At 37.3% G+C, this 24,469-nt stretch overlaps 1 protein-coding gene across 3 annotated transcripts in view; it reads right to left on the reverse strand.

Annotated features, from left to right (window-relative positions):
* Nucleotides 1-1,757: 1,757 nt before the first annotated feature.
* dhrs11a (dehydrogenase/reductase 11a) overlaps nt 1,758-24,469 on the reverse strand; it is a 58,302-nt gene continuing 35,590 nt past the window's right edge. For 2 of the 3 annotated variants that reach the window (XM_052035580.1, XM_052035578.1), the window contains exons 3-7: nt 20,321-20,415; nt 17,269-17,455; nt 15,624-15,716; nt 10,855-10,920; nt 1,758-6,316 (exon numbers count right to left, since the gene is read on the reverse strand). In XM_052035580.1, the coding sequence (XP_051891540.1) occupies nt 6,275-6,316; nt 10,855-10,920; nt 15,624-15,716; nt 17,269-17,455; nt 20,321-20,415 (483 nt within the window). In that variant the 3' untranslated portion in view covers nt 1,758-6,274. The remainder of the gene's footprint in view (nt 6,317-10,854; nt 10,921-15,623; nt 15,717-17,268; nt 17,456-20,320; nt 20,416-24,469) is intronic. The other variant, XM_052035579.1, reaches the window with a different exon arrangement.

The following is a 24,469-nucleotide window of genomic DNA, read 5'->3' on the forward strand; positions in this document are numbered from 1 at the left end:
CCCAATGTTGCCTCAATGCAGTGAAGAGGTACATTCTCTCACACCCCTAATATAACCGTGTTCCCCTTCTGTTTAAAAAAAGCTCAGTAAGCTTTCTAAAAGCATGTGTTCAAGAGACTCTCAAATGTTAAGGGGTAACACTTCACTGTCATTTATAACTTTAACATTTGCTTCCTATCCTGTTGCCCATCAACGGTCCCTGAAAATTTTCATTTACTGCCCTTAATTCAAATAGCTAAATAACAGAGATGACTTCAAATCTGCCTTCATTTGCAATAGGAGTGTTAGCAATTTGTAGTGTGAATTGCATGCGAGGTAATTGATCTGTAGATTAAGAATACCTTCTTATTCTACACCAGTAGAGGTCTACATTAAAAAAAAACTGGCTAAACCAAAACATTAGAATAACAGCCCATCATCTGGTAATTTAAGAAACCAGCAAAAAAATATAGCAGAAGATAAAAGATTACAAAATTATGTATCAGTCTAAACAAGCAGGGAGGTTTCAGCAGCAAAGATTAGGGTCGAGCGAGTTATGCTTCAGATTGTTTCATTGTAAATTCTTAAAATTGCACTGTTTGTAAAGGCATTCCATGCCTGTGGTTGAGAGAAAGAAAATGAGTTCCTCAAACATCCCCATATGGTCTCAGTTGTTGGTTATGAAATGACACTAGGATAGGCCTAAGATTCAAGTACCCTCCTATCATGGTGGCTCATTCAATTAGAGCATACGACAGTAATCAGTAGAATAAGTAGATACATTCATTATAACAACATTCACTTCATTTTAGGATTTTGAAAGGTAACAGAATGAGATGCTCAATCTGGTTTCTTCCCAAGTGATCTACAAGTCCTTCATTTCTTAATACAACTTTAAGAACATGATATATAATGTTGGTATTCTCATAAGGTACCTTTACTGCTCATGTAATGGGTGAACAGCTTACAATTAAATATTTAAATATCACAATGTTGAACATTTAAGCCCAATTTTTCATACCTGTGCCTCAGAGTCTTGTCAGGGCCACACATGTTCAAAGTTGCCCAATATTCATTTTGTTGTAAGGATTGCTCCAGATATTTGAAAGTGCCAGATTTCAGCACATTTGCAGTGTTTGTTTCAAATCAATACTGGTGTAATGTAAAAGGAGGCTGTTATTCCATGTTGCACTTAAAAGTAATGGCCACCACAAGTGAGAACAGTATCATGACCTTGTGTGGATTTTTGTGCTAATTCCACTCCTATAAAATGTTATCTATTGATCATTAGATTTTACAAAAGGTCCCCTCAAGTCACAACAAAGAAACTGGAAATAGTGTTGCAATGAAGTTGGATAAATCTAACAAATAAAGACAATTCTATGGCTACAACTGTGCCATAGCTGTTATTCATAATGTGACCTGCTCAAAAGGGTGACTCCTATATAACCCACTAAAGCAATAAAATAAAATGTGATTGTTAAAATGCAAATGTGAAGTGAAGTGAAGTGATGCCTTTTACGTTGCATCAAGTTTCTTCAAATGTTCCAACTTAACAATACTTGTACAAAAGAATATTTTAAATATTTATGTAGGGTGTTTTAATGTGCACAATGCAAAAGTAACATCTTGTGAACATTAGACAAAGGAAACTTGAAAAATTGCAATTTTACAAATACTTGCAATCAAAGCATTCTTTCAACAACTTTGTTACTGTCCTCAGCTAAGGATGAGAGCTTTCACCAGAATGCGATTTCACAATATTCAGCAGGATCCAGTTTCATAATGAAAGTTATTTATTATATAATGACTCAAGTAATACTTAACATTTGTTAATTTAGCAGCATCTGATAACTTGTACAGAAACAGTACAATAGTGTTGGTTAAATAATTGAAAAACTCCTGTTTACTTGAAACCAACTCCACATGTCAAATAAAAAATTGTCAACAAACCAAGTTAATGTGTAGAGTTCAAATTGTTTGCTAGTGAACAATTTTTCACAATCATTCATCACAAAGATATTTCTAGCTGGATAGAGGTTTGCTAACACTTGTCTTCTGCTGGTGGTTAGTTGTTACTTGGATGAAGTACAAATGACTGATTTTGCATTAAGCCTAACTTTACAGAAGGACAACACAGTATTAAATTAATAAATGAAGGTTTTCCAGTATTTGATGACAAAAAGTGATCAGATCAGAGTGCATGAAGATTTAAACAGAAACGAGTTGGATTTAGCCAGATTGAGCACTAATAGTCTTGTGGACAGCAGACAAAAGTGGAGAATTAGGCTTTTCAAAAAAAGTACAAAGTGCAAATAACACAAATGCCTTTAAAGTCATGGACAAACCAGCTGGGAATTTCTAACATTGCAATTTTTTGTATATTATTTCTCAATGAAAATGGGACTTTAAATCTTGGTAATCTTTCATGATGGTAGAGGATAATTGAAACTATGCTGCTTGAACAATTTAAGTCAAAATGTTGGAACTACAAAAAAAAATGAATGCTCAACAGAATAAAAATAATCTTCTCTAGCTGGAGGTCACTTTTGAGTTTTAAGCACAGATCAACCAACTATGTGGTATTTAAAATGTATAACCAGCAGTTAACAGGGAATTTACTAAACTATATTTGTAGCAGTGAACACTGGAAAATCTTTATAAAATTAAAACTGGTGTTCTTGCTGTGCATATCTAAATGGCACAAGATCAATATTTGCTCTTTTGAACATTCCAAATGTATGTAAGCCTTCGAACTTTGCAAATGAATTTTTGTTACTTGTGATTATCCAAGTAACAACTACTGAAATCTTTATCTGCAAAAATTTGGAAACCAGGTGATGAGAATGTCAACTGGCCTTGAAAGTACACCAGCCATGATAAATACAATTAATTCACTTTTGATGTGGACTATCACGCACTCTGGAGAAAGCTTAAATACCCATAACTTTCAGTTTTAACATTTGATAATTGTCCCAAAGTTCACATAAGTCTCAACTGTTTCAGCATCAAAAATCAGCAGTTACACCAGTAATGGTAGAGCACTAAAGCAGAGTATAACTTTGGATGACAGTGACACTTCATACCCAGAGTCCTTCATGTTGCTTTTCACTTTATGCAAATAACCAATTACAATACTGTACACAGATTAAAATAAAATCTAGGTGCATTACCAAAGCATTTGAGATATTAATGTTGTTGCCAAGACAGTGGCATTCATTCACAGTTAAGGATAATATAAAGGCTTCACAGATATGTATACAACTGTATTTCAAGTGCAGATTTAGTGTTAGATTATAAAGACTACAGAAACAGAAAAGTCTGAAGCAAATTTTGCCTGTGCGCTGTATTTTACAAACCTTAGTTTTCAAGGACATAGCATGGTAGGAACTATTCTTCATACTTGACTGAATTATTCATGTGAAATATCATTCAGAGAATAAACATGCTTTTTTAAAAATATTACAAGTACTTAGATGACATAAGGGTTACTAATAGAATTGAGCACATGCTTCTGTTCAGGGTGAAGGGGGTAGTGGCAGTACTTAGAAAGTGGAAAACACAATTTTGGGGGCTTTTGACAATTTTGACAAACATGCCTAGAACTTAGATGGTTGAGAAAGATATACAACATTGTTATAACAAGCACAACTTGATCATCAGCTCTTAAAGCAACATCAATGCAATCTTCCTATTATTGTTATTCTATTTTCACTTATTCAACATCAATACATGGATAAATAATTCAGTAACACCATGTGGAATAAGTATGTTATTGAGAGACTATGAACAATTCAATGGAGTTCTGCAGTTTTCCTCAACTATTGCATCAGTGTGAAAAAACAAGATTGCAGTTAGGATGGTTACACCAAGGCAGAAATCATTCTCCATTTGACCACTTAATTATTTGTATAAAATATTATTCAGAGAATTAGTAAGCCGATACTTATACCGCTGGTTCAGAGTTTTGGATTAGTAGGATATAGCGCATCAAAAAGTAATAGAAAATCCTGCTCAAATTCCTGGTACTAATTACTATCCAATGACTTCAGCAGGGAAGTAAGTACATCTATAGGCCAAATGAGAATATAACTGGTTGGTGACTGTATAGGTTGACCCCACTCACAAGTAGCAGGCACTACACAAGTAGCAGGCAGTTTCTAGCTTTAGACACAAGTAATGGTCAATTTCCGTTTGATCCCCCACCCTATACACACACAAAATATTCCCACTTACACACAAACTTTGCAGCTGGGACAATTACATAATGATCAGTATCAGAAACCTGGATAGAATTTTCCTATCTTGTTTGTCCGTCTGCACTATCAAGAGATGAGGGAAGGAAAAAAGGGTTTAGAAGTTCAGCACGTTGCAGAAAAACAAATACATTCCTGACAACCTGAAACTAGTGAAGGCTAAAGGTTTACCACATATATTCCCTTACTTTATATATTCAATTTTATTTAAAATGTTATAAAAGTCAATGGTGCAGTATGTGGCAAAACTGTCTAAAATTTTACATATGAATTATATGTGAAGCTAAGCACCTCAAAGCACAGAAGCTTCACAGAAGAGCTTCAGAACTAGCTCCAATAAGTCATTGGTTAGTAACTTTGAAGCTAATTTGGCACTAATAATATATAAATTGGGTTTCACCTTGAACAGTTCACATGGGCTACATATGTTAAAGTGGTAGTGTCACACAGTGAAATCCTGGTATTCAAAGTGGCAGAACAGGATGATATGGCGATCTTAAAAAACAAGTCTGTCATTAATCTGCTGGAATTAATGGAACTTGGCACAGGTTTATTTAAACTGCAAATTATAACTGTGATAATTATGTACAGTTAAAGGTGATTTAAAAACCCTTTAATGTAAATTTCCCCTTTTAAACTTTATTGAGTAGGGATAAGTCAACATTAAGCCAAATTAATATCCGAATCACCAGAGGGTATATTTCTGGAAAACAATTTCTGGAAGTTGGCTCATTACGTGGAGTTATCAAGGCATCAATTATTCACGTTTAACTACTACACTGCTGTATGATGGTCTTTTAAGATGATATCATCCCTTAGAAGTACGGCATCACACACAAGGTTACAACGAAAATTGCAGGTGCACACTGAACAAATCATTACATGGCAATGCGTGTTCAGTCACCAATGAACTATAGACCTAGGAAGCAAATTATTGTTCAGTTGTTTGGTTACTTTAAATTACAGTGCATATTTATAAGTCTTATGGCATTAGTCATGCATATCATTTCCTAACAAGATTGAAATGAAAACCAAGATCAAGAAGCAGACTCAAAAATTACAAAGAGATTACAGACATGGGTACTTAAATTCTATGGTCTAATTTCAATAAAATTGAACCCCCAGAAAATTCTTTTGATTTTGGACAAAAACAATGAGGGCCCTGGAACTATTTTATTCGGTAATCCTCTGTGTGCAGTTATTATTCACAGATCTCAATCTGTTCAGTTAGGAAGAGAACATAGTAAGAGACAGTCAAAACTTAAATAGTCAAGAGAATCTAAAAGAGAACTTTTTAATTTGTTTTGGAATCATATTATTTCATTATTATTCTGTAATCTAGGTTCCTCCATATTTAAAAAAAATTATATATAAAAAACTAGATAAACCTGTTTCCTGGTCTGTAATATTATTCTAATCCATAACGAAGCAGCAATAAAAACTTAAGTAATTAATGTAATCACTCTATAGCAATGAGACTAGTTATCTATTACAATCAATTTTCAATTATACCCTTTAAAATAATTCCTTTGAAAACAGTTTACATTTTCATTCATCTTTACTAAATGGATTTTCAGTGCAAACCAGTGTGGAAATCAGCAGATATGCACACCTACAAATAGTCACACAGTTTAACAATAAAAAAAATCTCCAATGAGCTGAAAAGTTAGGTGGTCAAGCATCATTTTCTCCACATACATAAATGCAATCACCCTTCATACATTTTTGTACCTTTACTGCTACAGTTGGCACTAAAATGATCTGCAGCAGTTCGAAGAGACATAAAATAAAGTTAAATGGTTTGCCTTAAAATAACATGTCCTGCTCCTACTGCAGATTTGCACAGTACTGGCAAAGAATATCTGGAGCAAACAGAAGACAAATTCTACCATTTAAGTATGGCCAAATGAAATAGAACATCTATCCCAAAAACACTCCTTAGCATAACATTTTGTTTAAAAAAAACTGTCCAGCAGAGGTTTTCGTGCCATAACCCATGTTGCTAGTTGAGTATGGTTGCTACTACTCCTTCCTGATTGCTATGACTGTTGCTCTGTTGGCCTTATTTGAAGGTCTCCAATCTGAAGTCAAAACAAAAAATAGTAGTTAAACAAAACCAGTACATACTTTAGATGGTAGATGCCACAGCCATTGAAAGCTTGAATACTATTAAACTCCATTTCATTTAAATGCGAATTAAAGAACGGAGTTCCAGGACAAAATGCAATAGGATCAAATGCAGATCAAGACCATTATTATCATTTCAAAACACTTTATTCTTAGATAGAAGCAAAAGTTTTATAAACAGAATTATAACTTTTTCAATGGACATGAAAATGCAAAAAAAACTGCAAATGCTGGAAATCTGAAAAATATCAAATGCTGGAAACAGTACTAAGGCAGCATCTAGAGAAATGGAAACAGAGTTAACATTTCAGGTGAGAACTGATGCCTTCAACCTGAAATATTAACTCTTTCCACAGATACTGCCTGACCTAATGAATGTTTCCATCATTTTCTACTTTCATTTCAGTCATTGATAATATGTCTGAGGGCTGGCTTTTTACTGGATTTGTTGGACTGCTGGGAGAGACAGAACTAGCAGTTTTGGAAATGTTCTAATTCTAGCAAGTACTGCACAGATTTCATAACATATACAAGCAGAGTATAAGACAGACATGCTGGATAGTGGGGAGACACAGTGCCACAGATGCAGAGCATTAGGAGAAAAATCAGGATGATTGAATGTGGTAGATGTAGTGCTATAAACAATAAAAAATAAAATACATATTTAGGTTGCCAATAATTCAAGGACTGAGAGCCAGACCATTACCACTATAATAACTTCCCTTTTGAAAACACCATTAGAACATCATCAAATGAGATTTGAAGCCATACCATATGATGAGATGGCTTAATGGTCAGAATCTCAGCCACAGGAGGTAGGTTGTAAGCATAGTGGGAAGTCGAGTAGAGTCATGTCATGGAAACATTTGGACTACTGAATGTGTACTGACCAAGTTTCACTAATCCCATTTTTTTTTCCTCCTCCATATTTCGATCAACAACCACCCGTAACCCCCCTCCAGATCCTACCACTCGCCTAGAGAGGCAAATTACAGTTAACCCGCACATCTTTTGGGGATGTGGGAGGAAATCCAAGTACCTGAAGGAAACCCACGCAGTCACAGGTAGAGCATGTTACCTCCACACAAACAATACTGCTGTCAGTATGGAACTCGAATCGCTGGACCTGTGAGACATCAGCTCTACTAGCTACACCACTGCACCAAGAGACAGTCAGTTTGCAGCCACTGCAAGCAATTAAGATGGCAAATGAAACGTTAATCTTTATTGCAATAGAGACTGAGTACAAAGGGAAATCTTGCTTAAACTTTGCAGGACTTTAGTGAGACTGTGCCTGTAGAACTGCATACAATTTTTGCTGGCTTATTAAAATATACTTTTAAAAATTCTGCTTGGTACTCCAGATAAAGCCTTGTTTAATAAAGTTTCCCTATTGTTGAATTCTATCCCTCCAGAAAGAGGTGACCAAGAGGAGCGATTAAAGCAGGGTGGTAGACATTGTCTACATGGACTTCAGCAAGGCCTTTGACAAGGATCTGCATGGTATACTGGTCTGGAAGGTTAGAACAATAGGATCCAAGGTGAGCTGGCCAATGGGATACAAAATTGGTATGGTGGTAGGAAATGTTGTTTCTCTCTCTCTCTCTCCTCCCCACCACCCCCCCTCACCCCCCAAAAGTGGAGGCTTGTAATCAGTGGTGTGCTGCAGGGATCTATACAGGGTGCTCTGTCATAAATTAATGATTTAATGAGAATGCACATGGTTTGATTTAGAAAGTTTGCAGATGACACCAAAACTGGTGGTATAGTGGACAGTGAAATAGGTTGTCCAAGGTTACAGCAGGATGCGGGTCAATAGGTAGAATCGCAAGAGGCTACAGAAGGTTATAGACTCAGCCAGCTTCATTGCAGGCATAACCCTCCCCACCACTGAAGACATCTTCAAGAGGTGGTGCCTCAAGGCGGTGCCTCAAGGCGGCAGGATCCATCATCAAGGATCCTCACTACCATCAGGGAGGTGGTACAGGAACCTGAAGAACCACACTCAATGAATCAGGAACAGGTTCTTCCTCTCCACGATCAGATTTCTGAAGAGTGCATGAACATTACCTTGTTAGTCCTTTTCTTTGCACCATTTATTTTTGTAATTTATGGTATTTTTATGCTTTTGCACTGTTCTGCTACTGCAAAATAACAAATTTCATGTTATACCAGTCAGTGATAATAAATCTGATTCTGATTCAGAAAAGTGGGCAAGGAATTTAACTCAAACAAGTGCAAAGTGATGTATTTTTGGAAGTTAAATGAGGGCTGGACATTGAGTGAATGACAGGTTCCTGGGCAGTGTTGCTGAACAGAGACACCTTAGGGTACAAGTACATAGTTCCCTGAAACAGCAACACAGGTGGACAGGGTAGCGAATAAGGCACATGGTATGCTTACCTTCATCAGCCAAGGCATGGAGTACAAGAGTTGGGATATATATTACGGTTGTACAAAGTGTTGTTAGGCTGCACTTGGAGTATTGTGTGCATTCTGGCCACTACACTACAGGAAAAACGTTAGTAAGCTCAAGGGTGTAGAAAAGATTCACAGTGATATCTCCTGGATTGGAGGGCTTGCGTTATAGGGCAAAAGCGAATAAGCCAAGTCTGTTTTCTCTGGAGCAAAGGAAGCCAAAATAATATGGAGGTAAATAAAATTCTGAGGGGGATAGACAGTGTAGAGGGCCAGAGTCTGTTTACTGTGCCAGAGTGTCTAAAACCAGAGGGCATAGGTTTAAGGTGAGAGGGAGTAGGTTTAAAGGGGATCTGAGGGGTAAACTTTTCACACAAAGAGTAGTTGGTATCCAGAATGAGCTGTCAGAGGTGGTGTTGGGAGGCAGGAACAGTAATAACATTTAAGAGGCATGTGGACAGGTACCTGAATGAGCAAGGCATTGAAAAGTGTGGAATTAATGCAGGAAAATGGGATTAATGTAGATGGGCATGATGGTCGGCACAAATATGGTGGGCCAAAGGCCTGTTTCTATGTTGTACAATTACGGCTCCAACTTCAGTGCTTCGCATGCTCTTGTTGTGGCTTCATTGTATGTGTGACTCAGTGAAGTGTGGATTCATATATTCAAATTCCTTTCAAGATCTTCTAGTTAGATTTGGTTTTCAAATAATCCTTGATTTTCATGAAGTATAGTACACCCTTACCTATGATGCAATAAGTTTGTCATGTGCCACATTGAAATTTCATTAATATCCATTTAAAATTCATTGCTGTTAGCATGACTGTTCTTTCCAATTTGTCTGCAAAATTCAGATTTTTCTCAGTTTAAATTTTGTTAGTATCATTTATGGACTACAGTGATCTTAGCACTGATAATCGAGATCCATAGATCAAGGTCAAAGTGTTTTGAGCTCGTCTTAAATGACACCACTCCCATCAACTTTGATGCTTAACTATAGCTGCATAAATATTATATTGCTGCATAAATATTATAGTGCCCTAGGTTTTTTTTTATTCCTTTGAAGTGTAGACCAGCTATCGAGTGGCAAGGTGCTTACATGGGTACTGCTTAAGAATTAGCTCATGCATTAGGAAATAATAAGAGAATAAGATCGAATTTAAACTCTTCAGATAGAGTGGAAGAGGAAGGAAAGGATCATTAAATAGCTTTTATGGGCCCGGTTATGGTCACATGCTGAAGGGACAGAAGAGCAATCAGTCAGAGGCATGAAAACTGCAATGTATATCAGGAGCCACCATGGGAACACCATGACTCTCTTGTCCAGAGATTATTTGATTACAAAACCATTATGATCAACTACTTCCTCTATACGCCCATCTTTAATCCTGCATTCCTCAATTATGGCTTCTTGTTTTCAATTGTTTGAATGCTTGAATGTAATATCACCTCTTAGCTTTGACCTCAAAGCACCACATTCAAAATCACTAGCAGCAACTGTTATTCCATTGGTAGCAGAAGCCTCTTCACCATGTAGCTGACTAGCCCATCCTCAGATATAGCCTTTTCTTTGTGAATTACCACCACAGAATCTTGTGTTTCTTTGTAGCCGGCATATGTCAAACAAAGCTTCCCATTATTCCCCTAGTCTTCAACAGATTACTCCATGGTTGCAACTGGATTCTGCTTTTTCTTCTTTTACATGTTGCCCCTTAATGATGATATTCTAAGATGTATGCCAATGACACTCAGTTCTCAATTGCTATATAAGAAAAATAAAAATAAAAATCACTGAAAGCCCCGTGCTTCAAACAACCCATCCAAAGCCTTGTTGCTTTAAAAACTTGTGTAAACCTCATTTCAACCAAGCTTTCAGTCATCTCACAGCTTCTGCACTGTTCAGTGTAATTTCTTCTGAGAATCATCCTGAAACATTATCTACATTAAAAAGACACTATACAAATTCAATTGCTATTGAAAAAAAACAAAATAAAATCACTGAAAGAATTACCACCGAAATGGATGCTCTGCAATGGAATATTCTTAATTACTTTATGACAGATTACCACTTGCCTGAACATGAGATGGTGTGCTCAAGATGTAAACAACTGCATTGGCCAAGTCCTCTGCCTTAAGACACTGAGGGAAAAAAACAAGAAAAAAAAATTAAAGCTGGAGCTGTGCAACAGACAATAAATGCATGTTTTCCTTCTGAGTCTAGCCTGTGCAGAAAGATTGCTGTATTTTGTTTTAAAAGATAAAAATGGATTGATATAAACAGAATTGGGATAACAGGAGATGGGAAAACAGGAGCCAGAGGAAAAATGGGTCTAACATCACTTGCCAAGAAATTTCACTTAGAAAATCTGATTGGATAGTTAGCCTACAGAATTTATCAACAATTTTTTTTGACGATGTAACCAGCAGGTTAGATTCAAGGGGGAGAATAACTTAGAAGTTTAAGATATTCATGCAATACAAAAAATTGCCATGCAAATGATAAGATCCCATGCAAAACACTGCTGCAGAAAATAAGGGTCAGGGTTATGGTCCAATACATTATCATGGACAGGATAGAATAAAGTACATAAAACATAAAAATTAAGTTAATTCAGGTGATCAAATTGCTATTAATTGGAGTGTCAAGGATTACAGCTGAGCCCACAGATGCTTATAAACTACTTAATGATTTAGATACATTGCAGTAATTCCCTTCATGCAATCTTGTTGGCAATGCATGGGAAGAAAGGAAAGTGAGATGTGAGGAGGGCACAGAGTCTGCAAAGAGATTATAGATAGGTTAGATGACTGGTCACAAATAAAAATTTAGGTGCCTGTGTTTAAAGGGATACAAATACCCTTGGACAGGAAACAAAGTTAGCATGCAGGTACAGCGGAGAACTAATAAGGCAGAAGGTTCTGAAATTGAAAGCAGGACACCAAAGCTTTTCCTTCCTATGTCATTAGATTTTCAAGGATCAATTTCTGGCTATTCTCTTCCTGCCTCAAAACTTTCTGCACCCTCTCAGCAATATCCTTTGCTTTAAGGGGACAAAACATCATTAATGATTTTCATCAGGTGCTGCAGAAATCACTGCCTTTCCACAGTTTGTTGAGCTTTTCCCTTTCAGTCACTTCCCCAACAGTCCTAAGTGTGCTTTGGGCTGTACCCCTCATCCTACCGGCCACAATCCAAGAATATTGTTTGATGCTGAGAAATGGTTTGAAGGTACAAAACCCCTGAAGGGTTCCTCCAAATCCCTTTTTTTCTACTTTGAAAGATGACCAACCATTTACCATTATCTAACTTTCCATTGATACGGTATGACTGATCCTGGAACACAAATTCTCAGCTTGCACACAGGTTCAAAAGTACTTCCAGCTATTCCTCAAGTCTGGAAATCTCAAGGTCAATTCTGAACCATTGCTCCCTGCATGCAAAACAATCCAAGACAGAGTTCTCAAATGGCACTGGAATTACAGACAGATGCCAACTGTTTTATAAGTTTGCCTTTAAATTCCTTTCAATCTATTGAATTATGCTAATATACTCTTGCTCTTTTCTTTAAAAATCATTTGCATCTCTTCCCTCCATCCCAAATTCTCACTCTCAGTCAATTCCTTAGGCTACAAGCCACTTCAAATTACGTGCATCATCTTTGTGTAGTGGAGATGCTTTTAGCAGATCAATCTCAAATAAGCACTCAAAATTACTCAAGGAATTTAGTTTAGATAGCCTCCCATGAAATTTAAGAACCAGAAATATTGTACAGTCATTCCTTCTAAATCTTTGTCAGGAAAAAGCAATTATCAATGTAGAACTCCCTGCAATGTCATTTGTCAATAAGAACTTCTAAGTTTTCATAAAGGGTGCCCACATTGTAACAACTAGGACTCTTTCATATACTGGAGATTCAATTAGATCATAACAATCAGATATCCAATAACACACACATTAAAGTGACATCTAATCAAATTAGCACATGCATTTCAAGACTGAGCATTACTAAAACCATTCTTTTACTCCAGATAATTTTTCTGTTTGATATATATTGGTTTATTATTGTCACATGTACCGAGGTACTGTGAAAAACTTGTCTTGCGTACCATTCATACAGATCAATTCATTACACCAGTGCACTGAGGTAGTACAAGGTAAAACAATAACAGAATGCAAAATAAAGTGTTACAGAACAAGTGCAGTGCAGGTAGACAATAAAGGTGCAAGGTCATAATGAGGTAGACTGAGGTCAAGAGTCTATCATACTAGGGAACTGTTCAATAATAACAGCAGGATAGCTGTTCTTGAGTCCGGTGGTACGTGCTTTCAGGCTTTTGTATCTTCTGCCCGAAGGGTGGGGGTGGGGGGGGGAGAGAGAGGTGAGGTCTTTGATTATGCTGGCTGCTTTACCGAGGCAGATGAGAAATATAGACAGTCCATGGAGGGGAGGCTGGTTTCTGTGATGTGTCGAACTGTATCCACAACTCTCTGTAGTCTCTTGCGGTCATAGGCAGAGCAGTTGCCACATCAAGCCATGATGCATCTGGATAGGATGCTTTCTATGGTGCATCGAAAAAAATTGGTGAGGGTCAAAGGGGACATGCCAAATTTCTTCAGCCTCCTGAGAAAGAAGAGGTGCTAGTGAGCTTTCCTGGCCATGGCGTCTACATGGTTGGACCAGGACAGGCTATTAATGTTCGCTCCTAGGAACTTGAAGCTCTCAACCCTCTTGACCTCAGCACCATTGATGTAAACCAGATCATATGCACTACCCCACTTCCTGAAGTCAATGACCAACTCTTTTGTTTTGCTGATATTGAGGGAAAGGTTGTTGTCATGTCACCATATCACTCGGCTCTGTGTCTCCTTCCTGTACTCTGACTTATCATCATTTTAGATATGGCCCACTATGCTGGTATCATCTGCAAACCTGCAGATGGAGATAGAGCAGAATCTGGCCACGCAGTCGTGAGTGTATAGGGAGTAGAGTAGGGGGCTGAGGATGCAGCTTTGTGGGGCACCAGTGTTGAGACTAATCATGGTGGAGGTGTTGCTGCCTATCCTTACTGGTTGTGGTCTGTCAGTCAGGAAGTTAAGGATCCAGTTGCAAATGGAGGTGTTGTCCCAGGTCTTGAAGTTTGGAGACGAGTTTGCTTGGAATTATAGCATTGAGGTTGGAGCTTTAGTCAATAAACAATAGTCTAACGTAGGTATCTTTACCGTCTACGTGGTCCTGAGAGACTGTAGGGACAGGGAGATGCCATCCACAATAGACCTGTTTCGGGGGTAGGTGAACTGCAATGGGTCAAGGTTGTCCGGGAGGCTGGAGTTGATGCATGCCGTGACCAGCCTCTCTAAGCACTTCATGATGGTGGATGTCAAAAGCCACTGGGCAGTAGTCATTAAGGCACGTTACCTTGTTTATTTTACATACCGGGAGGATAGTTTAAAAAATTGCTGACCATTGTAAACACCAAAAAAATCATAACCTGCAAATCCTGAACATTACTGAAAGTGATTATATGCATAAATATTGATAACCACAATGTTGTTAACAAACCTAGCTGCATACTCTCTCAATATTAGTTTGTGCAAGACCCATTTCTTGGATTTTTTTTACAATAATAAAAGCAGGATTTCAGCATAATTTCTGTTCTGCTTTCCATACAACATGTATTATTAAGTTTTTGCTAATTTTCTGGGATAACAGAGCTTCTTTTGGTGTGAGGAGGGGTTACAGAACAAATTTAGAAACATTGTACATGACGTAGGCAACTGATCAGGAGGCACTCTAATGACCTTTTACAACAAAATAATCATCATTCATCTTATAAAGTTGATTCCTTGATTTAAGATCATGTTTATCAATGCATTCTAGTTAACTTGCATTGAATCTAGTGCCAAGAAACAAGCTTATCAGCAAGTGGTTTAAGCTAATGTTTATGGCTCATGCAAACCTCCATCTCCTTGTGATTACATCTTCCCAACTTGCCCTATATCCCTCTATTCCCTTCTCCCTTGGATATGCATCAGGCTGCCACTTAAGTGTTTTCAATGCTATGTATTTCAACCATTCCACACAGACATTCCTCTTCAATATTGCTGATCAATAGGGATGAAGAAGTTGCAAACAAAAAGCTGCAAAGGTTGGAAATCTGAAACAAACGGAAAATGTGTGAATCAGGCAGCAACTGTGGACAGAAATAGAGTTAATATTAGTTTTTCATCATAAGATAAAAATTAGTTGCAGACAAGGGGGAAGGGCAGAGAGAACAAAGGGAATTCTGCAAAAAGTAATTGAGAAAGACTAAAGGGGGAGGGAAGAAATTATTGGAACTGCAAGAGAGAAAACAGAATGGTTGCAGGAAATCTGAAGTAAAAGAATGCTGAAAATGCTCAGCAGGTCAGTCAGCATCTGTGGAGAGAGAAACAGTAAATAAAATTAGTTAACCTTCCATTGGAACTGGGCAGTTTTGAGACAATCTGTAAAGGACGATTACACAAAGTCATTGAATTAAAAATCAAATTCTGCATGTTGCAATGGGTCCAGTCAAAGTACGAGTTGTTCTTCCTTGAGGTTAATGTTGAGCTTTGTTGGAAGTTTAAGAGGCCATAAACAAGAGATCAATGCAGGAGTGTGATGGGGAATTAAAGTGACAAATTTGTCAAAGTGTTATTTGTTGAGTTCATATATTGTTTCTCTCCAGAATATCAGGTTATCATTTGACTTGCATCAATATCCAAATATCTGCATTTTAAGATTCGATTGCTTACAAGTGTCATCAGGAATTTAGCAAAACAGACATACAAGATTACTTACACAGCAGTTTGGCTTTCATACCTTAAGGCTCTCGTATGTCGCTGCAGCTTTTTCTGGGTCATTATTATGAAGCCTGAATGCAAATTCTGTTTCCACCAATCCTGGAGATACAGACTATAAAAGGGCAGAAAGTTACTACAGAACTTGCATTTACATAGCTATTCACACCTCAAGATGATTCACAACACTGGAATCAGATTAAAAAAGCTAATAATTTTCTCTTCACGTATGCTTTCTCATCAGGTAAGTATTTCCAGCAGTTTTATGGTTTTATTACAAGAACAAAGTGGATGCTAAAAAAAATCTCTGGACTTTCCTTTGCCTTTAAGAAGAAACAGATCTTACAACTGTCCTCTATTGTTGATTATAAAAAGGTTCTGGTAGGTCACAAGCCAGAAGCCTGGCTCATCACTTTAAAATATGGGCAGTTTTTAAGACAGTGAGGCAAAGGGGGAGCATGGTTTTCCATCCCAATCTATTCCTACAAGTGGTATGGATTTCCTGGCTGCTTATTTAAATTATACCAGGTCACATTCTGCCTTGTTGGGCCAGGTATCCCACTTCATTAATTGACTGGGTAGGCAGACTTGTGGCATTGGACTGCAACCAAGAAGCAAAGGAGAGGGATTATTATCATAGTTTGAAAGGTTGACTGGCAATTTTGACATCAAAATGGGTGGCAGGACATTCACAATGATGAAATCAAGCAAGCTTGCTGGACATGGAGAAAGCATTCTTGCTCCTCCTGGATTATAAGTAGTGCATAAACACACCTGACTGACAGGCACAGCACTTTGCACCTCCATAAAGATAACAGAATGCCAAGGCCTTGGAAAATACAGTTCAAAAAAAAAATCTACAAAAATGGAAGTTGACACCCTCCCCAAGAGAGGGCTGACCACCTTGGTCAAAACCAAATTGGAAATTTTGTCAATTGTAAACATTCTACCCGCATTCATTCCACGTGTCCTTGGGAGGTGTAGGATCGAACAACTGCTGTACTTTTTCCCCAGAGCATAAACAAAGTGAGAACTGATATTTTACTGTGCATTATTAACCTAAATTTAATTTTTTTTTTCCATAAACACAGACCTTTTATCAGAAGTATCTCAATAAATGACAAGAACATTAATGGAATAGTTTTACCTTTACAAGAATTGAGGTCAGGTTTAATGCTTATGAGTAAATAAATGAATGAATAAATAAATGACCAAGTGCTTCTACAAACAGATATTTATCTATCATTGCAACACAAATGCCTGATAGGTTAAATATATTGACTTGTTTTACTAAATGAGTCATACCAAGTAAGGAGGTCTGAAATATAAACCAAAAATGCTGGAAATACTCACCATGTTATGCAGCATCTGAGGAAAGAGAACACTGGGCCACATCCACATTGCATGCCAAATGATGCACTGCATTAGAAATCAATCCAGTCTTCACCTGACAGCCATCCCCCAACATTTAGCAGTGGCAAGCAATAAATGGAACCCTGGCTGCTTTTCCACCTCTCTACTTAGGAGGTGCCAATGCCAATTTTAGAGTTCATGCAAAAACAGTTCCACAATTCCATAAAGCAGCATTATTTTTGAAAGCAGTTGCAACTAAACACTTTCCTAATAACCCATACAAAGATGTCTAATTTCATTAAATTTGTTCTTACCGTAGCCCTTATACGTGTCTTGCTTTCTCGGAGCTCTTGCCTTAAACCCTCAGTGAGGGCAGTTACAGCATACTTTGTAGCAGCATAGAAATGGGTGGCCGAGTTTGGCACTACTCGGTGGCCACTCATACTAAAATAGCAGAAGAGGGGAGAAGAGGTTGCATCAGATCTTCTGCAGCAGAAATTGCTAAATAAAGCATAATAAATAATCAGGGCCTAGAGAAACATACATACCTAAACAAGTCAGCTGTACAAATAGGGCTTTATTCCATGGAATGTTACGTGTGTAAATGAGAATGGGCATGATTATATTTAAGAAGAAAACCAGCTGATCCATGAACGTCTTCTGAAGAGTTACTTTCCTGTAATATTCGACTGTCTTTCTGAGAAGTTTTTAAAGGATAAAGCAAAGCAAAGCGCAATTTGCTACATGACTGACAAGAGTCTTTAAAGGAGTCCAAAATCTCACTTTTGCAGATGCTGCAAGTTTTATCAACAACAGTTGCAAACAAAGCCAAAGAAAGCTGATGTAGCAATTGATGCAGGTAATCTAGCAAGAGTAACATGGCGCTGCGAACACAACTACAATGATAACAAGGAAAGTTTGCACAGACTTGATTGGAGATTACATTGACATTCCCTCAGTCCGACTGGATAGTTTCCAGAAATCCTTATAAAACAGCTGTGGTTTCTTGATAGTAAGTGTGCCAATTTATGTTTGTTATTTCCACAGCAAGTTAGATCTCTGGACTGATTTTTAAATGACAGACCTTAGGTGGTCTGACCATCTAAAATACAAAGCTATCACTCTGGCACCAATACCTCTGGACACTAAATTACAGCACTATTTCATAATGGGTAACTTCCTCACAAAGTGCAATTAAAACACTTGGACTTACCAGGATTTGACTGGGTTTAAGCAGCTTTGCCATATAAATATTAAAATTACACTAAGCCTCAAACTTGTCAATCATGAATTACATTGTTGGATAGACTTGCGCAGATAGACTTCTTTTAAGAAATAAGAGTCCCATTTTGATACACGGATCCAACTTCTCAATTCTTCCATTCCAATTATGGGCCCAGGCAAGAGGTCACAAGTTTGTACATGAGTAGCTTTTTCTTCTCGAGAGGGGGAGAGGGAGAGAAGCCTGCACAACAACTACATATTATGGTCAGGATGTTTTTAAATGAGAAAGATACAAGAAATAAGACTCCTCTTGGAAGTAAAGAGGCAGTTCACAATACATGAAGAGGGTGAAAAGCTTCAGTTCATTTGCTCAGTTAAAAGAATAACAAAACTTTCAAAATCTATTATGATATGAATCAATGTAATAATTCACAGCAATGGCAAGCATGAACATCTGCTCCTTGTTATGTTACAATGTCAGGTTGAAAAACAAAACAACACTTGGAGAATTCAACAGCAGCTGACCTTTCCAATCGGGCAAAAGCACTTAATTTTTACTGCTCATAGCCACAGGTCTTGGAAATACCATCTGCAGTAAATCACCTTGTGCGGAACATACACACTTGTCTTTGAAGGTCAAAAGAAAATGTAATTCTTGTCCCAGTTCTACACGTACAAAAGTATTATTCATTTCTCGTCCTTGACTGGAGAGACCTCCAATTCATTTAATAATTATCCAAGGAAAACTGGGTGAAACCTTTAAGAGTTTATGGTCAACAAATCCTCCAAGTAACACTCACAAACCTAAATAAAAAGATGATGCAATGTTTTTAAATTTAGTTTCAGGTGGAATGAAATAAACTTAGCTTCACTCCATCAGCATTTACTTACACAAATCCTTTTTACTTCACTATAAGGTGTCAGGACCCCATTCACCAATATTCTCTTTTGACCCGATTCAACTCAATTAGATAAATTAATTCAGCTTATCCTCTTGCATTGGAGCTGAGGTTGGGAGGTGTGGAGGTGGTCAGTGCAATGAATTGGATTTGAATAATGTTCAAAGTTTCTTGTTTTGAGCTGAAGGTTTAGCTGATAAAAATCCCAGAAAAATACTGAAGCAGTGATAATATTTTCAAGACACTGGTGAGTTTGCCACCAAGTTTATTCTGCTCACTTAACTGCATTCTTGCCCAGGAGAAACAAAACAAAATATAATTGTGTTTTACCCACAGGAACAAGACAACTTTCACCTAAACCAACTTTTACCGCAAAGGTTAATTAAAATGATGGGAGATTCAGGATTTATTTTTAAAAAGAACAATTGCTAAATCTTATTGAAATGGAATTTTGTATTTAAAAGTAATTTTAATCAGAGCAAAAGGATAATACTGTTTAAAAACAATTCTAATTTGCCACCATCATTTAAGTAAATATTATGTAAGTAATTAGACATCATTTCCATATCAACTGCCAGCAATTAACAGTGAGCTGATGCTTGAAGATTATGAGTTGAATGAAAAGGATTGGACAGCCATGAATTGGAATACTGATATTGGGATTGTTATAAACTGTTGGAATATTTCCTTATTTGCCAATTGGATGCCATCCCCCTTCCCTTTTTAAATAAAACTAAGTATTCATATTTCTCCTTAAACTTGTACACAAGTAGCCCCAAATAAAAACATCCTTTAGAAAAACTGAGTTAAATTAATAGGTTAAATTAACTGCTATTTATTTGAACTTGGCAAACAAATTGTTCAATGAGAGAATATACATATTTAACTTAACACTGATGGACAATATTATCATTGATTCCAATGGATAGGAAAAGTTTGTTCTAAAATCCTCAAGCAGGATGCATTAAAAATACCAAAGTTCAAAACAATACACCTGGGCCAGGCTTTAATCAGGAGGTGGTTGGACCAAATAATTCTTTAGCTATGCTTGGCTTTCATACTCAAAAATATTCTAAGTCTTCCTATTCTGGAAAGGTGGCATTTTCCCCAGAATTCCTTCAGTGTTTAAAGTTTGAATTTGGATTGCTGACTACATACACAAAAAAAAACAGAAGATTGTTAGGAAACAAAAGAGAGATATAAAATGGTGATTTCTTCATACAAAACAATTTAATTCTCCTACCTATTAATATTTATGATGTGTCCATCATCAACATTCCGCTCTTTCATTGATTGGTAGGCCTCTCGGGTACAGATAGACATCGCTATCACATTAACCTGAAACAAAGTGGAAATGCGAGTTAATCACCTTTTATAGGGTCTTCCAGTCAGAAAAATTCTTGAATAAAATCTAGCCTCGAAATCAATTCTCAGAGTGTCAACTGATTCCAAATCTTTTTCATTAAAGTGAATACTTTGGGTTTCACCATCATTAGAATCATTATTGCTAGTATTGAATACAAAATCATACTGCAAAGTGACCAGACTATTAATCAGCAGTCACTCAGTATTGATAACCAATTATACCCCTTGTAAGTTCTTACTAATAAAGTAAAATTTGAGAACTATTCCAATTTTGAGAATTGAATGCACTGGACCTGGCTACAGACCCTGACATCCTGGCTATCGCACTGAAGACCTGTGCTCCAGAACTAGCTGCACTCTTAACAAAACTGGCGTCTGCTGGAGAGTGTGGAAAATTGCAGTCATGTCCTGTCCACAAAAGCAGCTGAAATAGAACCAGCCAGTTTAAGCTTGTTTGAAAATAAAGTGATGAAAGGATTCATCTACAGAGCTATCAAGTGGCACTTACTCACCAATATCCTGTTTACCCATGTTCAGTTTGAGTTTCTTCACAGCTATTCATTCCACAACTAATTAAATCCTTGGTCCAAGCAAAAGACTCAAATTCTAACATAGAGGCAAAAGTGACAGCCATAGATACCAAGGCAGTATTCAACCGCATACAACTTAAAAGATGCCTTGTTGAACTGGTTCATGACAATAAGTGTCCAGTGACTGAAGTCGTACCTGGCACAATTTTTGTGACCCTTCATAAAAATGCTAAATTCCAAGTAATAGCCAATTACAGCAACTTTAATGAACTGCATGATACAGCTTTTGACAACTGATACAGCTTTATTATATGCTGAAACTATGGCAACGGGAACCTTCAGGAAAAATATCATTCAAGCATACACCAGATTTGCTGTGAAACGAACCAGAATTAAACAAACTGATTATTAATCCATGCACATTGTACTAATTGCAGTTGAAAGAATTCAGATTCCAGCATCCAGTGAAATCGATACTTTCTGCTTCATGGACACAACATAATTGTTTACAATTAAAATTTTATTCCTACTATTTACTTTGCTTTCTAAGTCTCATGCCCTTAGAATTAAGCTTTGGACCAACAAAATTCTGCAGAATACCTTATGCTGAGAACAAAAGAAATAGGAGCAGGAAGTCGTCATTCAGGTCCTTGAACCTATGCCCCCATTCAACAAGATCATGGCCGATCTCCATCTCAACACCATTTTCTAGCCCTATCCCCATACCACAAGGTTCCAAATACAAACTAGAAACAAAATTTGAACATTTTAACAGCAGAAAACAGGCTACACTTACTGCATCACATAGGCAGCCATTCAGCCCATAGGGTCCACGCCATCTCTCGGAAAAGCACTTCGCTCAATTCCATTCTACTTCTGCTTATTTCCCCTCTGTCTCTGCAACTTACTCTGTCTCACATTTCCAAGAACTTTCCAATGATTCTTTTGCCTCTTACAGAGCGACTTAAAGCAGCTGAATAAACTATCAGGAAGTCTTTGGGGATGTGGCCAGAAAATAAAGCACCTGGTAGAAACACAGGTAGTCATGGAGAGAACATACAAATTCCACACAGACAGCAAAGGTCAGGTCAAGATCAGACCAAGGTTCCTCATGCTGCTGCACCAATGAATTGTTCTGCTTTATTATGGTTCTGGATAAATCAAAGAGGACTTTTATTTTTGAATCTTTCCCCCAAGTTGAAACACCACTCAAATGCATTATTGCAAAGTTGGGTACAATGGACCAGATCTCGTTAGTCCATTTCCCTAACATCCCCATTTGTCTTGTCCAGGTAGCTTCCTGTCTCACTGGCCCTCTGCACCCCAAAGAACAGCAACATGTTCTGGACCGATAGAGGGGGGTCTTGGACATAAATGTGAAGAGACCCATCCCCAAAACCTTGACAGTCAACACAGTTGGGTGAAATGCTTTGCCCTCTGTAGAAGCCTGCATTATATTTTAATAGTTTTCACAATGTCTCCGACACTCAGTGACACTTAAGAATTACTCATGTTGGTGAAAATCTTTAAAAATAATTTAAAAATACATAAAAACTAATTATTAAAAACATTAAAGCAAAAGATTGTTTATAAAATAACTTACCTTCCCTTTACCTCCTGAATCATTACCCTATAAACCCCATTCAGCTGACTGCAGTCTTGAACCCTGTGCCAGATCAGACCTGGTGCAGGGCACAGGAGATGATATCCTAGCATAAGGCAGAGCACTTCAGCAAGACTAGGATCCACCTTTGGTTCCTAGAGAGCCAAGTGAACTGACAGACAATTTGGTCTGAATTTTTCCAGTAAATTCCTAATTTCTACACTCAACATACATGCAAGGGAATATAGGAGTTAAAGCAGCTTCAATAACTAATGCAGATGGTTTCATTGATTAGCTAGATCTTGTGTGAACTGTGCTTCTCCTTTTTGGGGTTATAATTACAGACCACAAATACATTCCATAAAAAAATGTGAACCAGCCTTTCAAGAAAGCCTGGCATTGGGATACAAACTGACACTCCTTACCAAAACAGGACAATCAATTTGTCTTTCAGCACTCTCCAGCTGAAGTCAAGCAATCTCAGTAGTTCAAAAACACTTGCATAACACAAAACTTCAGTGTCAACTAAGATAAACATCACAAGCTGTTTCCTCTTCTCACCACCATCACCCATCCTAAATATGTCGCTTTTCAAAGAGGTTCCATTTGTTATTTGGAATCTCAGTCTGACATCCAACCCCAAATGTGAGGAAACTCAGCACTTAGCTGTTGAGGTACAAAATCTGGACTGCTGTCTTTAAATTATCAACTTGGCAGAAAGTCAGCAAACTGGAAAAATTGGATACATTCAGAAAAGTCCAAGAGCAGATTAGAAATGCTATATTTGATTTAGTGTTTTTTTTTTGGTTAATTCACACACACCCTTTCATTACAGTATTGCAATAGAATAAAAGCCAGTTACAGTCACAGTATATGCAGTAGTCCAATTTAAGTATATTTTTGGCATTGCTTGGTGCAGTATAAAAGTAATTAAGAAAAAAATACAGCAGAAGTATCCAGGTAGGATACAGTGGAATATTTCTCAACATGGGTAAAACAGTATTATAAGAAACATTCTAATTACAGCTACTGTATTTAGTAACACGAGTTCACTTTTTCACTACTATTTATTAATTGAAGGATTGCTGCATTAAGCATTAAGGTAACTGCTTTTTAAAATAATCTGAGACAAAAATTTATATATTAGAGAGCACTTAGATAGGAGGAACAAAAGAATTAGAATTAAGGTTTAAGCAAAATATTAAAAACCTGAAATTGAAGCAACTCCATGCTGTGTACCAATTGCAAGATCTAACTTTGAGTTATCCCTGGCTCCTGTATTTGAATGTACTTTCTACACAAGAAAAGTAAGTATAGGTAATAAGGCCAGGTACACTTGACAATCTGTAAAAGTCATGCAAATATTGTTCCTTGCAAACTGTATCTGATGGTTACTCTATACATCACTGGACAGGCAAATGACCTCCTGACATTTGGTGTGCTAGCCTGGAAAAATTATGGGAGTATGAAAATGTTCCTGCCATTATAACCATTACACCAACAGATACTGCTGCTGTATACTCTTTCAGGTGATTTGCAGGTTAATGTACAGGTAGCACAACACAGTCACTGCCTCACTGTTGCAATTGCCAAAAAGGTATTTCCAAGGTCCTTAGAGTACAGCTAGTGTGGTCTACATACTTCACTCTAGAGCCCTATTTTTGTGTAGGTTGACTGCGGTGTCTTTTCATTTAAAGTAGGTTTACCATGTTTATTCATGAATTCAACCTCCTCTACCTAGTAGTACAATGCAATGAAAATCCATCGGAAACTCCACCCTCCCACCACGATTGGCTCCACAGTAAAAATACTGCAACAGGTGGAAGGAGCTGGGTACATGGCAGATACCATCATGATTGTGGTAAAAAAGACCACGACTTGTAAAAGCAAAAAA

The sequence above is a fragment of the Pristis pectinata genome, chromosome 21 (genome assembly GCF_009764475.1).
Source record: "Pristis pectinata isolate sPriPec2 chromosome 21, sPriPec2.1.pri, whole genome shotgun sequence".
NCBI classification, from domain to species: Eukaryota; Metazoa; Chordata; class Chondrichthyes; order Rhinopristiformes; family Pristidae; genus Pristis; species Pristis pectinata.